At 45.9% G+C, this 15227-nt stretch overlaps 1 protein-coding gene across 2 annotated transcripts in view; it reads left to right on the forward strand.

Moving 5' to 3' along the window:
* Positions 1–11979, forward strand: part of DENND1A (DENN domain containing 1A) — a gene marked incomplete at its 3' end in the record, with an annotated part of 220596 nt that extends 208617 nt beyond the window's left edge. For both annotated transcript variants that reach the window (XM_082327588.1, XM_082327589.1), the window contains 2 exons: positions 7805–8060; positions 8950–11979. In XM_082327588.1, the coding sequence (XP_082183714.1) occupies positions 7805–8060; positions 8950–10272 (1579 nt within the window). The remainder of the gene's footprint in view (positions 1–7804; positions 8061–8949) is intronic.
* Between the last annotated feature and the right edge of the window lie 3248 nt (positions 11980–15227).

A 15227-nucleotide genomic window follows, 5' to 3' on the forward strand; every position in this document is an offset into this window, starting at 1 on the left:
ACGGCTGGAAGCAGGAAGGAAACGCCGCAGGCTGGAGCTGCGTGCGCTTCGGTCCCTCCACCTTGGGAAAATGGGCGTACGGGAAGCTGGGTGCAAGGAGGGTGGTGCCAAGAAAGCAGATGCTCAGCACAGGGACAGCGAAGGGGACAGAAGCGTGCCGAGCGCGGTCGGGTTTTGTTGCAGGCCTTGCCAAACAAGAACCGTAGCACAAGGCAGCAGGGCCGCCCTCTGGGAGCCCCGGGCTTCCAGGCTCTCCCACCTTTCCCCTGTGATGGTTTACAGGAAACTTTTTTTGGGGCCTATTTCTGCTGCCTGCTTGGGAGTGAACCTGCTGAATGTCTGCAGCGTGCCTTTGTAAAGAGATGCGATATCTGCAGGGGAAATGAGTGAATAGATTTCAGTACTGAGTTACAGGACAAAAATGGGAAACAACTTTGTGGAATCTTGCATCTGGCTCTGTCAGAGCAGGCAGAGGTGTCATCCAGCTTGTTCCCACTTTAAATTCTTTGATAACATTTCCAGCTCTCTAGAAAATTTGTAGAAAGTTCATAAAAACTATAAAATGATTAGTTACCTGCCTTTACTGGGTGTCGTGATCACAAGCTGTTGTTTGTGTTATCTGGTTGGATGACTTGTGATATGAATTTTTTTGTTGTTTTAATTTAAAATATCTTTTAGGCTAACGTTTTTGCTTTTCTGGAAATATTCTGCTCCTGTGAACATTCACAGTATACAAAGTAACACTTTAAAAATCAAATAGGATTTTTAATATTTTTGTTAGCTCACACTCGGCGTGCTGAGTGTTGAGAACGTGCGGGAAGGAATTCCAGCGATAGGGCTGGGCTTTGTTCGGATTGAATAGTTACTGGTAATCCCCGCGGTCCCGTCTCCCATTTCATACGGGCAAGAAAAAGCCCATGCATCCAAATCCCTCATTCTCTTCATTTTACTGTCTAAGAGGGACAAATTCCTTAATTCCCTAGAGCTGCTGTATAGCTATTCTTTAAAAAAATATATTAAAAAAAAAAAATCCTCCCTCAAATTTGGGAAGCCCTTTTTAGGAGAATAATGCCAACAAGTCCACGCTACCCCTTTGTACCATAATCTCTACAATCAGGAAAAAGCAACACAGTTAATAAAATGCACAAATGTAATTTTCTCATAACTAAAATATCTTTAAAAATTATTACGGAATTCTCCTTATTAATTCCCATATCCTGTACTCGCACTTTCTGTATATATTTTTTCTATCTCAAGTACATTTAGGTGTCAATTAAATTTGAAATATCTACATTTGTCAGCATTTCATTTTTGGCCAGTGTGATGTGCTGCTGATTTGTCCATGCATCCTGACACATGAAAAAAGCTCCTGAGATGCAGATCTTCCTCATTAAAAAAGAACCCCATACTATCATAATGGTACGCAGAGCCATGGAGCGCATCCCCAGCTTTATTGCGCTGTGTTTCTGACATGATATTTAAAAAGGAACAGCCACGGCTGTCAGTACTGTCATATGCTAGTGCTAACCGAAGACATGTTAAACTAAACATTAGAAAGAGATCAGCAAGTCATCTGCATGGTAACTCAGCTAAGAGATTAGGTAGGCAGGAGCTGGTGCAGTCATGTGGAGATGATGAGGGTTGTAGCTGTGACGGACACATCCTTTTTTCCCTCTAAGCCTGCAGCAGCGCCTGCCTGGGAGCCGGGCGTGCTGTGACCTGCCTCTTCCGAGACAGCTCTTTGTGGATGAAATTCTAGCAAGTGGTGGGTGGCAGACTGCAAGAGAGTCGCCGAATTGGGTTAATGAGGGAATCGGCACTTTGGGGGGATTCTACTGCCTCAAGCTAATAAAAAATTTAAACTTGGACAATTTTAGATTGTTCGTCCCTTATGCTGGACCAAAATCTCTTACAGAGCACACCGCCAGTGAAACTTAAGTGCTTGCTTTTTTCTAATTAGGAGATCCCACTTTCATTTAAGGAGTCTTGCAGCAGCAACAAAACCAGTGCACATTAACTTGCTATGTATTTAATCTTATTTGCACTGAAGTGCGATTGATGGTCTGGCCAGCGAGATCCTATCTTATTTCTTCACGGTTTGTTCCCAGTTTATTTAATGTGTGCAGACAGACACAATGCGTTTGAATTTAGCGTGGTCCGAAGGCAAACAAAAGGTATCAGAGGCAGCGCTTTAAGGGCAACTGCACTGATACGTTTGTTACGTGCAGTTGCCAAATGTTTAGTGTGTCGGCAAGATAGTGGAAATTCAATATCGCCCTTGATTTCTGGAAATAATTTTAGATTTTCTGGAATCATGTTAAATGGTGATTTACTTTCCTAAGACAAAAAGACATGTGTATACAAGTTCAAAAAAGAAATATTTTTAAAGTATCTTTGATTTCTGATTTATTTTAGGTGGAGCCTTTTGTTAATGTAAATTGAAATTTTTGGATAATAGTCACTTTCTTCAAAAAAAAAGGGGGGGGGGGGGGGGGGGGAGAAAGATAGAAAAAATGTTATAGCAAATTTTTCCTAATGCAGTGGCCCCACCTCACTTTCCCTGGCTGCCTGTTATAGCAGGAGAGAGGAAAAAACAGCTATGCAGCAGCTTTAACTGGAGTACCATGCACTATGATTTAACACTATCGGCTGCATCCACTGCCACCACTATGTTAGATTTTTTTATTAATTAGCTCTGACCTGATTGTGAATAAACGTTTATTCACAGTGGCAGCTCGGGCCCTCTTGAGCTGTCGGTTGCAGCGTCCAACTTCTCTTTTTCTGACCTAATCTTTTAGACTGATTTTCGTAACTTTATTAGATAGTTATTTAGTGATTGAGACAACAGAGCTAAAAGAGTGAAGGCTGATTATGAATTCAAGTGCCACTAGAGGTAGTTTGTTAGTATGGCTGTGCTATAAAGGCAACAAATCAAATTCTTTCTCTTTCTATCCGTGCTTTTGGTCCTGTTCCGATTCCAGCGGATCCTTGTCTTACCTACAAGGAACATAGTGGTGTGATGCATCTGCATTGCTCTACGATGTCTACAGGACTGGGACCTGTCCTTTGTTCCGCACGAGGAGCCTGATCCTGCTTACACTGAAATAACAAACGTTATTCTGGACCTCAGTAGGAGCAAAATCAGGCTCCCGTCTCCGTTGCGTACTGCTGTGCTTCATTCACGATGTATGTTTCGATTCACTACAATAACTAGGATATTATCAGTGATACGTGGTTGAGAAAATGAAGATGTTTAGGAAGAGGCCTCATTCGGACGGCTAGAAACAATGTTTGCTTTTATGATCCTAGTGATTTCTTTTCCATTGTTCTAGTGATGTGGGGAAGAAAAAAGAGAGCTGTAAGTGATGCTCTCTGCAACATCTGCCGGGGTTCCTCAGCCTGGCGTTTGGTGCGTAAGGCACGTACGGGTGGTTTATAATGCCGTTGAAAAGAGGTTTTCTTGGGTTTTTTTTCATTTCCGCTCATGCACACTTAGATATGCCAGAACGCAACTGAAATGGGGAGAATAAATAAGAAACAATAAATAACTGTTAAAAATGGAGTATATGTTTTATTATAAGTGCATATAGTTTTGGTGGCTCGACACAACGTTGTCCTTGAGTTTTAGTAGATTGGAAAGCACTGGGCTGTGGTGTAGAGGCCTCTGATTGGTACTGGTAAATCCTGATGTGCTTGTACTGCTTTCGGTTACTTGCGAAGCATTTGTCTTAATATTTAATTTGTGAGAATATGTTTTCTATAAGCTCTTTTGCCATCCAGAGCTTCAGTGTTTTAGAGCGGAATGAACAGTGGCCCTTGCTTCATACTTTACTAAAGATTAGGATGTTTTAGCATTACAAATGAGGCAATATTTGCTATTAATTTCTTCACACTCTTCAACCTCTTCGCTCCAGTGTACTTTTGCTTAAGTACCCTGCTCCCGTGCTCTTTCCTGTTCTACCAAAGCTGATGGTGCATTTAATTGTTCAAAGCAGCGGTAGCTGCTTCTGAATTTGCTCCAGTGGAAACGGTGGATCTTAGAAGCTTCTACTTTATTCAGAAAAGAGTAATTTACTGGGTTTTTGGTTAAAATGAAGTGAAGCAACTGATCGCTACAATAAATAATAGGAAAAAAAAATCATCAATTCAGCAAGCTTTAAATAGTTTTCTTTTATCCCCCAACCACTGTATGTTTACCCAGACCTATACAGGCATGCACAGTTAGTTTTACATTCACTAAAAATTTAGGCATTGTCTTTGTTAGGTACCAGAGCAAATCCTGGCGATCTGACCTCTGTGTGTAAAATGAAGATGACTACTATGTTCTTGTCAGAAGTCTGGTGAAATGGTTTTGGTGGTGGTTGGGGTTTTTTGGGTTTTGTTGGTTTGTTTTTGTTTGGTTTTTTTTATTTACAGCTAAAGTGTGTTTCCAGAGGCACTTCTGATTTTAAGAAGTTTTCATCTGAAAGGATTTTTGTTCCAGGCCGCTGCTAACGAATTCATAGATTGGTAGTTACCGGCCTGTGATGCAGGAGAAATTAGCTTGAGTCCCTTTTCTGCCAGACTCTGAAAGTAGTCAGCCATTGGGGGAACAACCATAGACACCTTACTCGGCAAACTGCATTTCGTATAAAGCCTTGGACAGTTTTGTTTTTATTCTAGTGTGAAGCAATTTCAGATCTCAGGAACAGATATAAGTAGGAATTGTTACCCTCAAGTCAGCTCCTCTCATGTATCAGACTAATGTCAGTCTAAATGTCTATAAAGCAGAGTGGTAGATCTAATATTTGTTTGCTTGTCGTCAGAGCTCAGAGAATCTGAGGGGCAAGGATGGATTTCTAAAGAACCAAAAGATGCCCAGCTCTCTAGAAAATGTAGTGGGGAAAAAGTGGGTTTCTGTACTGGCTTCTTTTGCGATATGGGTGCGATTGCGGGCCTTAGTACCCTTCCCGACTGGCTGGCGCCTGGAGGTGTTTAGAAGGGTTGTGTTTTCTGCCTGAAAAGCAGAGCTCACCATTTACCTGCAGAGCGCTTTGCGGTGGCAGTCCGTCACCTTCAGAAATTATTGAGAGCCCACGAATCGCTTGGTTTCTCTCTCCTCTGGAGCTTTGAATGTGACAACCTGATAACTTCTTTTCTCTCCCTGTTTCCCCCAGCCTTGTAAAGCCCATGCGACACTATACAGTCTTCCTCTCTGAGGACTCTTCTGATGATGAATTTCAGCAGGAAGAGGATCCTGTCTCTGGCTTCTCTGAAAACTTTTTCTTCTCTGCTCCTTTTGAATGGTCTATCCTTTATTCTTTCGTTGTATTAACTCACGCTTCGAACAATGGTTTTTGCATTGGTCAGGGTGCCTGCTCCTGTACTTGGAATTTTGGAAATGCTCCTGCAGTCTCTGTTCGGCGCTTGATGAATGTTCAGCATTTCTCCTGCTTGCTTGTTTTGCTATTTAGCGGCATGCAAAAGCATACTCCTGCATGAAACACTCTGCAGCAATACACAGCTTATGGTTTCACATCGACGCGAGCTCTGTGGGATGTAACCCTTCCACTTGCCCCTTGTTCCGATGTGCTGCTTGTGTTCCTGTCCAAACCTCTGCCACTCCTCCTTGTGCAGCGCGAGCTCTGCTTTTTGGATTGTCTTGTGAGCCTTGTTTTACTGCAGTTACCAGCTGCGTCCAGTTTCACTTGCTTGTTCCCAGCCTCTCTGTTCTGTCGAGACCCGCATCCTCGGTGACTCTGGGGAGTTGCATTGCAGATGTCCCCCGAGGGTTTTGAGTACAGTCTGACCTAAAATTATGCAAGAAACAGGGAGCAGTTTGTTGGGTTTACTCACTGTGTCATTTGTGTCCAACTTTTTAATTTGTAAATGGTTGTAAATTCCCAAACCTCTGTAACTTAGTCTCGCCTACTTTTGAAACACGGTGCTGAGCAGCTTGGCCACGTTGCAGCGACTGGTCTGCAAGAACTGTAGGTGTAAGCCCGGGCTGCAGGGTTCTGCCACCTGCCCAAAGGACCCGTGTTAGGGGAAGGGGTGCTGCCTGTCAGCTCCTGCTTGCCTGGGCAGCCTGCCCAGCGCCCCAGCATCTTTGTGAGCTGGGAGTAGCGCTGTCAGGTGGAGGGTGCAGACTGATCGGCTGTACGAAATGCCCCCGACTGCATATGGGAACCTGCCAGCCCCGGAGGGCAGTCTTGAGCTAAGGCCTCACTGCATGTCACCCAGAGGCCTTGTTCTTTCCTAACCTCACCTGCTTGAGGATTTCTAGGGGGAGAAAGGGAGATAAATTGCACAGAATTACACTCATTCTTTTAACAAATGTAGTTCCTGGCTTGACCAGAACCTGTAGAAAGAGGTGCCAGGGTCCTGTGAGCTGCTGCTTCAGAAGTCTGCGCGATGCCAGATCCGGGCAGCTCCGGGTGCTGGGAGATGGATGCCCAGTCGCACCGGCGCGACCGGAGCCTGCGGGATGCGAGGCTGGAGGCGGCGGCTGCCAGTTTGGTCGTGGGGTCTCCAGTTGCTAGAATTCATTGTGTGATGCAGAAGGCAGGTTCAGAGACGGACAGGGAAGGGCCGTGGCTGCAGGCGGTTGGCCTGGGCAGACAGACACGGGTTCAGTAGCAAAGGGCCAGAAAAACATTCCCGCAGTCTTGCGTTTGGGGCGGAGGAGGCCAGGCCACTAAAATGGTTTGTTGCAGAATATTCCTCAGGGGGTTTTTGCAGTGCGGTCTAATGCTTAGCAGATGAGCACGTATTATGTGAGAGACTAAGGATACGACCGAGATTTGCAAGATCACCCTCTTCCCGAGGACGTGTACCACCAGCTGTCTGTCTTGTACTTGCATTATTACTTTCCTGTGTTGCTAGCTGAATGCCTGCTATTTCTGTGTTGATGAATGAAGTAAGACGGGCTGTTTATAAATTTGCATGATATAGATGTATTATAATAAAATATGGAAAGAGGAGGAGGGTTCTTCCATAGTATCTGTTTTTGCAGGTCTCACAAATATTTTCTTTTAATTGAAACCTTGTTTAAATGCCACAGTAAAACTGGCTGCCAGTCAAATGCCAATCACCACAGATATGGATGGCACTTCTTGTTATTAATTGGATGCGCATTATGCTGCTGTGCTCTGTGCACAGAACCAATATGCAAATCTGCTGGTGTTCATTTTTTTGCTGAGGTATGTGCAAGAAAAGCATCCTGCTAATTCGGCCTTGGCTGTAGACGTAAAATAGGTGTCTCCGTAATGGATTGTGTTGTTTCTTGATAAGATGACACCAATGTAATCATTGGAACTCTGCACAGCGTTCCCAATTATTGCAGGAAAACACTGAATTATGTTCTGTGCTGAGTTAGCTCGAAGCAAGAGAAGGCAGGTGCCTGCGAAACGCAGGGCGCTTTGCAGCGCCCGTGCTCGGACTTGGCGTGTGGAAGGGCTGAGCACGGGAGCGGTGGCCTGCCCGGGGGGGGCCAGGCTGCCAAAACGGGGGGCTGGCGGCCAGGTACTCCTGCTCTGAGGGTTCCCTCATCCGCCTCTCCGTGCCTGCACGATCACAGCTTTCCTCTGAGTCCTCCCCACTTACGCCCTTTTCCTTTCTGAAACCCCCTCGCGTGCTAAGTCGTCTTTGTGTGTCCTGCCCTTGGTCACTTGCTGACACGCCTGCTGTGCACAAGGCAATGATGTAAGCTGTATTTTGCCACCCAAAAGCTTTTTGTAAAGCCATCCAGCTCTTTCATACATACTTGTGTAAAAAAAAAAATGAGAAAGAGTGATTTGCAACGTGATTTTCGTTTCTCTCCTAGGCCTCAGCCGTACCGGGCCCTGAAAGAATCTGATAGTGCTGATGGGGAAGAGGCGGTCAGTCCAGAAAAATCAAAAGAGCCTCTGCCTCCAAGCCCTCTGCTCTCAAGCAAGGCCACAGAAATCAACCTCCTTGAAGACATTTTCCCTAACTTAGAAGTAGAAACACAGCCTCAGCCTCTCAGCCAAGCTAAGAGCCTGGAAGACCTGCGGACGCCCAAAGAAGAGGGAGATCAGCGATGCACGTTTGATTACCAGGTTTGGACAGGGTTTCACGTGGGCTGGGGGGTTTGCACAGAACCAGGGCTCGCTGTCTTCCATTATTCTCTGAGGAACGTTTTGCATTATTGGGTAGATGCATCCATTTTCCAGCCGTTTGTTCATGTGTTTCAAAGGTCATTTCTGAATTAAGAAATTATTGGAATGGGACTCAGTTATAAGACAGTAACTTTTTCCACTAAGCCTACAGCCTTTACTTCTAAAGGAGGAAATACTTGCCCTAGTCCTCAGAGTCTGTCCCTTGGCTAGCACACAGAGTTATCTTTGTGGCTGATGCTCAGCAGTGAGAATGAATACCTGGGAATTTTCACGTCCCCTCCAAACTGCATGTTTTTAAAAGGACATTTTAATCTGGCCATTTTGGTCTAGGCATCATTTGAACAATCTAGATTGTAGCAGGAGATTGTTTATGAAGAGCTTCACTGAATATGTGCAGCTTAGAAAGTGCCAAACTAAAGCAGGCTCTGAGATCTTCACGTGACATGAAAGAAAATGATGTCATTTCTACTTTATGATAATATTTAATTTAGCGTTATATCCAGATATTTCATTTGACAGCTTTTTCCATACAGCAATGAAGGCTTCTCAATTTCTGTACATTAGATACAGGTACATGCTCCTTACTACTAACAACAGATGCCACAATATGTCACAGCTGAACACCTCATTCGAGGCAGAGCGGGAATTAAAACAGCAGAGTCCTGCTTCTGATTTCCCGTGTCTCCGCCCGGGCTGCGTGCTGCCGTCCCCCTCCGGTGTTCGATCTGTGAGCGGATCCTCGTCCACTCATAGCGCAGCAGCCTGTCTTCGCTTTACGCTCTGTGTTGTGGGGAGATCAGTAAAAACGTTTTTTTATGCTTTCTTGCAGAGAATGGATCTTGGTGTGTCTGAGAGGAACAGGATTGTGCCAACCATGAAGCTGTCTCACCCTTACAACAAGCTGTGGAGTATGGGTCATGATGATATGGCTATTCCTACCAAGTATTCCCAAAGCTCACCGGAGAGGCCCTTGACCGCACTTGGTAACATGCCGCCAATCACGAGGAGGCCCTGGAGCAGGGACAGCGTTCTGGCTCCTGCAGAAAAGGATGACTCAAATCCTGCCGTTCAAGGCAACATCACCATTCCTAGACCACAGGGAAGAAAGACGCCTGAACTGGGGATAGTGCCACCCCCACCAGCACCCAGGGCTTCCAAGCATCAGCCTCCAGCTGGACCAGCTGAAATCCTCACCACCCACACTACAGGACGTAGCCATTTGGTTTCAGATCTTATCCCAGAGCCCTTTGGAGTTGGCAGTGTGTCCTTAGACTCTGAAATCCAGCAGTCTGTAAATTACTCCTCTCATCCGTCTCAGCTTTTGTCCGGTGCTACCAGCACTGCTGAGATGCTCCAGCCTGTCAAGGTGAAGACAGATAACACAGGTAACGAAAGCGACTACCTTCTTAATCTCCTGGATCCGTTAAAAACAGCCAGCTGGCAAAGCAGCGGCCCACAGCAAGGTCCCCGCGGCCTGCAAAGCTCAGCCACTCCACCTTCTGCAGCTGGCTTTGTCTCGGTGGCGAGCGACTTTGTGTCTCCTCCAGCTGCACCATTTGTCCAGCCCCTTGGTTACCCTTCCCCAGCACCACCGCCTTTTTTACAGCCGTCTCCTAATCCATTTACACAAACAGTGCCAGGAGCCCTTTCCGTGTCTCTAGTTAGACCCCCAAGGGGCTCTTTCACCCCCTCTTTAGGTCACGCTTATAGCTCTAGCTTCATAACACCTAATTCTAGCTTCTACCCACCACAAAGACCTCAACCACACATTTCAACACTATCCATGCCAAACTTGTTTAGCCAGGCTCCAGCTGTGCCGCCAGCTGGCTCCTTACTGCTGCAGAGCCACAGCCCTTCTCCAGCAAGCTCTCTACAGCCGGCGTGTTTAAGCGGTCCTTCCAAAACCAGAACATTACAGGTGGGCCAGTCCAGCTCAAAGGTAGACCCCAAACAAGCACTAGCTCTCCTCTCTAATGACCCCCCTTTGGTCCCTTCCCGGCCAGCTAAGGGCTTAGAGGCAGTGTCACTATCCTCAAAACCTGAGGAGACAAAAGATCCGTTTGAAGATTTGTTAAAAAAGACAAAGCAAGACGTGTCATCCACACCAGGTAAGGTTGAACAGCTCCGAAAGCGATGGGAAACCTTTGAGTAACACTCCCAATGGCCTTTCGATGTCCCTTTGGAATTGACTGAGGGGTTTTTTGTTTTTTTGAGCCAGCATAAAACCAAGCATTTCTTTCATGGAAGGCTGAGCCAGGATAGCTGCAGGACCATCACCAGGCTGCAGTTCACACCCGAGTGCTTTTTGCCCAGAGTTCAGAATCCCCCCGTTGTCCCGGCCCCTGCCACTGCTTCCTCACTCTCCGCCTCTGAAACCCCCGTGACTCTTGCACCGACCAAAGCATGAGGGTAGCTGGGGTTGGGTTGGCTTTGGTTTTCCACACGTAGCTTTTCAGACAATGCTACTGATGCAGAAGTTACTCCTCCCCTGGTATTCCCAGTCCCAGTGCAGCCGGGAGCGTGGCACGGCCCATGGCACTGGTGTGTTCTGCCTGCCCGCGTGGATGGCGTGCAGGTTGTCCTGCATTACGCATACAACGTTTTGCTTTCATGTGCAGCAAGCAAACCCGGACTTGTGGGCTGCACTGAACTAACCCGTCGGGCTCTCAGTTTGTCCTGTCTTGGAATACAGGCGTTCGTTTAGGTTATCCTCTTGGGTGAGCTTTTGGTGCGGAGCTGTTATTTCCCTCCCCCAGTCCCCAGACCCTGAGCGGTAACAGGGGCCTCTCTGGTGCAGAATTGTCACGACTCCTTGTTGCAACAGAACCGTAGCACAGAGCGGTCGCTCAGGGTTTGGTCCTGCATCTCTGTTGGGAAACTGGAAACACCAGCAATTGATTTTCTTTTTTGGGTTATTGTTTATTGGTTTGTTTTTGTTAAATACATCAGAAAATAGAGGCCATAAAGAGTATTCTAGTTCTTATGTATGTGTATGTTAATATTATATATAAATATTACAGATGGCAGTATACGAGTGGGATGTAACAATATCTTACTTGATTATTACAAACAAAAAAGAGAAAAAAAAGGGGTTATGAAAGTCCCCAGCTCCTGGGTTCAAGTTAAATGCCGGCGTGCTGACGGGACGGCCTGGGCGCAGATCGACTGAAGCTCCTTCAGCCTGTCTGAAAAACCAGCCCTTGTCCCGCTGGCGAGGGGAGCCGGCGGCGGTGTAACGAGACGTGAACTGGCCCGCGGCACGGACGCTGAGCACGAAGTACCAAGCTGCAGCGGAGGGGTTAAAGGGTACGGTCACTCTGATTTTCCAGACACTTACCTGTGGCAATAGTAGTCTCAAGAAACTTCATCTTAATCTTAGCATCCCTTATAAAACCTGCTGTCTTTGCAGTGATCATTTTTGTTTTACTTAAGTGGTGCTTTTTTGTTTTGTATTTGGGCACAATCTGATGTAAACCACGTTACTCTGGAAGAGGTAATCACATCACCATTAAGCCTTTGATAAAGGAAATCATTTTGGACACATGGGGAAATTCTTGTAAAGCTTTATCTGATTTCCAATGATGTATCTATTTTATTCATATAATATCTTGGAAGTTTTCTTACTCTGGTGTATGAAAATGGCTGTCTATGCGTTTGAGTCTGTGCAATACAAAAGAAAAATACTCTTAATATCCGAAATGCCAACAGTTCGGGAAAGACCACGATATTGCATTAATATTCTATTGCTGTGAAGTACTGTTACTCTGACAAGCCATTCGGTTGGATTTGTATTTTCTTTTTGTGTTGGAAGACAGATGGTTTTAGTATTGCATAGTAAAATATTTAAAGTCTAAGATAATAGCTCCATTTTATTTTATACCATCCAGAATGTGAACGTTATATATAAAATCAGTCTGGAATTTCAGGTCTCTCTTCCTATGAGCTAAATGCTAAAACTTTCTCAGTCACGGTGGATATGCGCAGGCACCAGAAAGCTGTGTGTGCGACGTGCCATTTGGCTTTCACATACTCTTCTTTAAAATTTTTAATGTCACACACTGAGGAGGCCTAGCACACGTCCTTAACTAACTAGAAACCCGCTCAGGTAACCTGTATCACTGCAAATCGGTTTCTGTCGCTGATTATTTTACTCTCTTTTACACTGCCCATATTATGGAATATTTTATGCAGTTGATTTTTAGACAAACAAGCGCTCTTGGACTTATTTTTTTAGGCTGGTTTGGGGCACTGAAAGGTATTGCCACTTCACGCGAATGGCATTGATCAGCCTTGGCTTTATTTTGGGGGAGGCTGAACACGCTCCCGGGGCTGCGACCTGCCTGACCAAACAGAATTTGCAGGGAGCAGACTGTTTCACCTGCTTCTCCTAACAAAGGAATCAAAGTAGCCCTAGGGCAGTATTTAGTGTTTTGTCTTAAACTCAGGAATTCCTAACATGATTCATTCCTAATCGTGCCAGGTGTAAACAAAGTGTGCTTGTCCGGGAGAGCAAGCTCGGGTGTAAAACCTTGCTTTCTCTGATGTAGAAGTGTTTGTGATGGTTTTGCTGATCTAGTATAAGCAGTGTTCCTTTACTTCTTGTCTGATATTATTCATCAATGACTTTCTGTTCAGCTTTGTACATTTTGCTGTACTCACCATACCCGTTTCCTTGTTTGGTACTGCTCTGCTTATTTACAGATGCTGCTTCCATTAGAAATAACCTTTATTTAAAAAAAAAAACCCACCACTCTCAAGTTTCTGATGCATCCGACGCTGCACAGGTGGTAAAACCAGTTTGTACCTTGTTCAGTCATTAGGTTAGAAACATTTTAGACACTGGAACTGGAAGCTGTTGAGACACACAGGACTGGGGGTGCTGAAGACCTTGCTCTCATTACCTTGCATACACATTTTAATTACGAGAGGTTTGTGATGTCTCTGCACATACTAGGGATTTTTTTTTTTTCTAACCTGCAATGAATTATCTGAGCTGCTTAAATGTCCCCCCTTTTTTAATGTGTGTGGAAAAAATCAAGCAGGAGATTGACACCTGGTTTCTGGTTAGGCGGTGGTTAGAGTCCGTCAGTAAGAGCCGTCGGCAGTATTTCGGGGGAGGTTAGTATCCCTGTCACCAGCCCCGGGGAACCGCTGAGCCAGCGACGCCCTGAAGAAAGGGGTGCGTGCGAACCGTTTCTCGTTACACGGGAACGTTTCATGCACGGTCTTCAAAAGCGGATGGAAGTAACTGGGAGCTAACTGCTTCCTGAACTCCGCTTGCGCTGTAGGATTTAGTCTAGTCTACTTGTAATATTTTTGCATGTGTTTTGCTCCTGTACGCTCACCGCACAGGCTTTATGATCAAGCTGATTTTTCCAACATCAGCAGATTAAATTGGTTAGTAGGGAACAAGCAGCCTGGTGGTTGCTGCTCCTTACCACGTCCAGGTTGGGGGGGGGGGGGATTTTTTATTTTTTTTTTTTTTACTTTGCTTCTAAGGGGTGGAGGTTAACAGCTTTAGGTATTCAAAAAGTGAAGACAGGAGCTGCTGCCGTCCCACCCCGTCCGTCGGGAAGGGCAATAGGTCACGGCCATGGCCGAGACAAACTTCTGACAACGGGAACTGCAACTGAGCGCAGGTCTGGGACAATCCTGTCCCTGCTTTCAAGTGGCTCCGGGGAATGGCATCGTAAACCAACAGTGAGCACTGTGAAATTAATTGCTTGCCGAGAGTTACAAACTTGGTCAGAGCAGGGCCTCTATAAAAATCTCACCATTCGTTCACTGGAAGCATAAAGATGGAGCAAGGGCACCTGACGATGGGTAGAGCTCACTTTGCTCCATGAGCGAGGTAGAAATTCCCTGTGGCAAGTTTGCTTAGGTTATTGCCAGAAACCCTGCGCATTGTCCCCGAAGGCTTGGGAATTGTGTTCCCAGGGTCATAAACTTTGTCTGCTGTCTTTCGTAGCCGGAACCCCGCGTTGGTCTTGGCCCATTGCACCCTAGCCTGTGGTTTTGACTGTCTCTGGTCTCAGGCTCACCTGGTCGGGCTTAGCGCAGCGTTCGCTCGGTGCCAAAGTGACCGTGTGGCGGCAGGGTGGACGTGGAGCTGGCTTTATTTCTGAGGTGGGCTAGGCTCCGGGTGGAGGCTTTCATTTCACTGCGCAGGGACATCTACAGTTCCCAGCAATCGCTGCAGCCGTTTGAATTACACTCAAGTCATGGTTTTCCACCTTCTAATCTCCTTTCCGTCTGCTGCTCGGCTTCAGCAGGCTGCTGGCACTGAGCTCTGCCCAGGCGCCCGCTCTCCCGCCCGGACAGGGCTCCAGCTCCTCCTGCAGCTCAGCTACTGCGGTAACGACCGCGGCGCGCGTCCGCTCCCGCGTTCTCCCTGCGCCGGAGGCTGCTGCTCCGCCAGCAGCGGAGTTCTGCTGCGGCACTCGTCTGTCCTGACTTGTGCCGCGGCATCCAGGGGCTGTTAGGCATTTCATGGCTCTACCACACTCTGATTTTTGCCTCTTTGCTCATAAAATAAGGGATTAATGGTAAAATGTAACAGCACCTGCTTCAGTACAGGTGAACAGACAATGCAGCAAGTTTTGACAGCCCCCTTCTACAACAGATTTTTACTGGCTGCCGTGCAGATCTGCTTCGTTCAGGTCTACGCTCAGAGCTCTGGTGTGTGGCAAATAAAAATAAGCAGAAATTTAATAAAATTTAACTGTAAAAGAGGCACCGAGGTTTGCAGCTGTGCAAACTGTGTGTTACAGACCAAAATCAGCCAGCTAGACATCAAGTTACTCTTCGGGGGGGGGGGGGGGGGGGAGAAACCCCAAGTCAAGGTAACTAGCTCTATTTTTAACCAAATTTTATTGTAAATTTCTTTTGAAGGACATTCTAATTTTTTTACAAATTATAAAATTTACAATTACAAAAGAAATCAGGATCACGATCATTAACTACAGCAAATCCAGTTTTGTGAAAAAATATATTCAAAAATTAAATATCAAAAGAAAGTTAAGTTCATTATTGAAAAAAAAAACTTTCATAAATTATTTTGCAGAAATGCGCAAGACACTGACGAAGTATTTTAACACTTTTGCTAGT

This window comes from Platalea leucorodia (assembly GCF_965183815.1).
Source record: "Platalea leucorodia genome assembly, chromosome: 15".
In the NCBI taxonomy this organism is placed as follows: Eukaryota; Metazoa; Chordata; class Aves; order Pelecaniformes; family Threskiornithidae; genus Platalea; species Platalea leucorodia.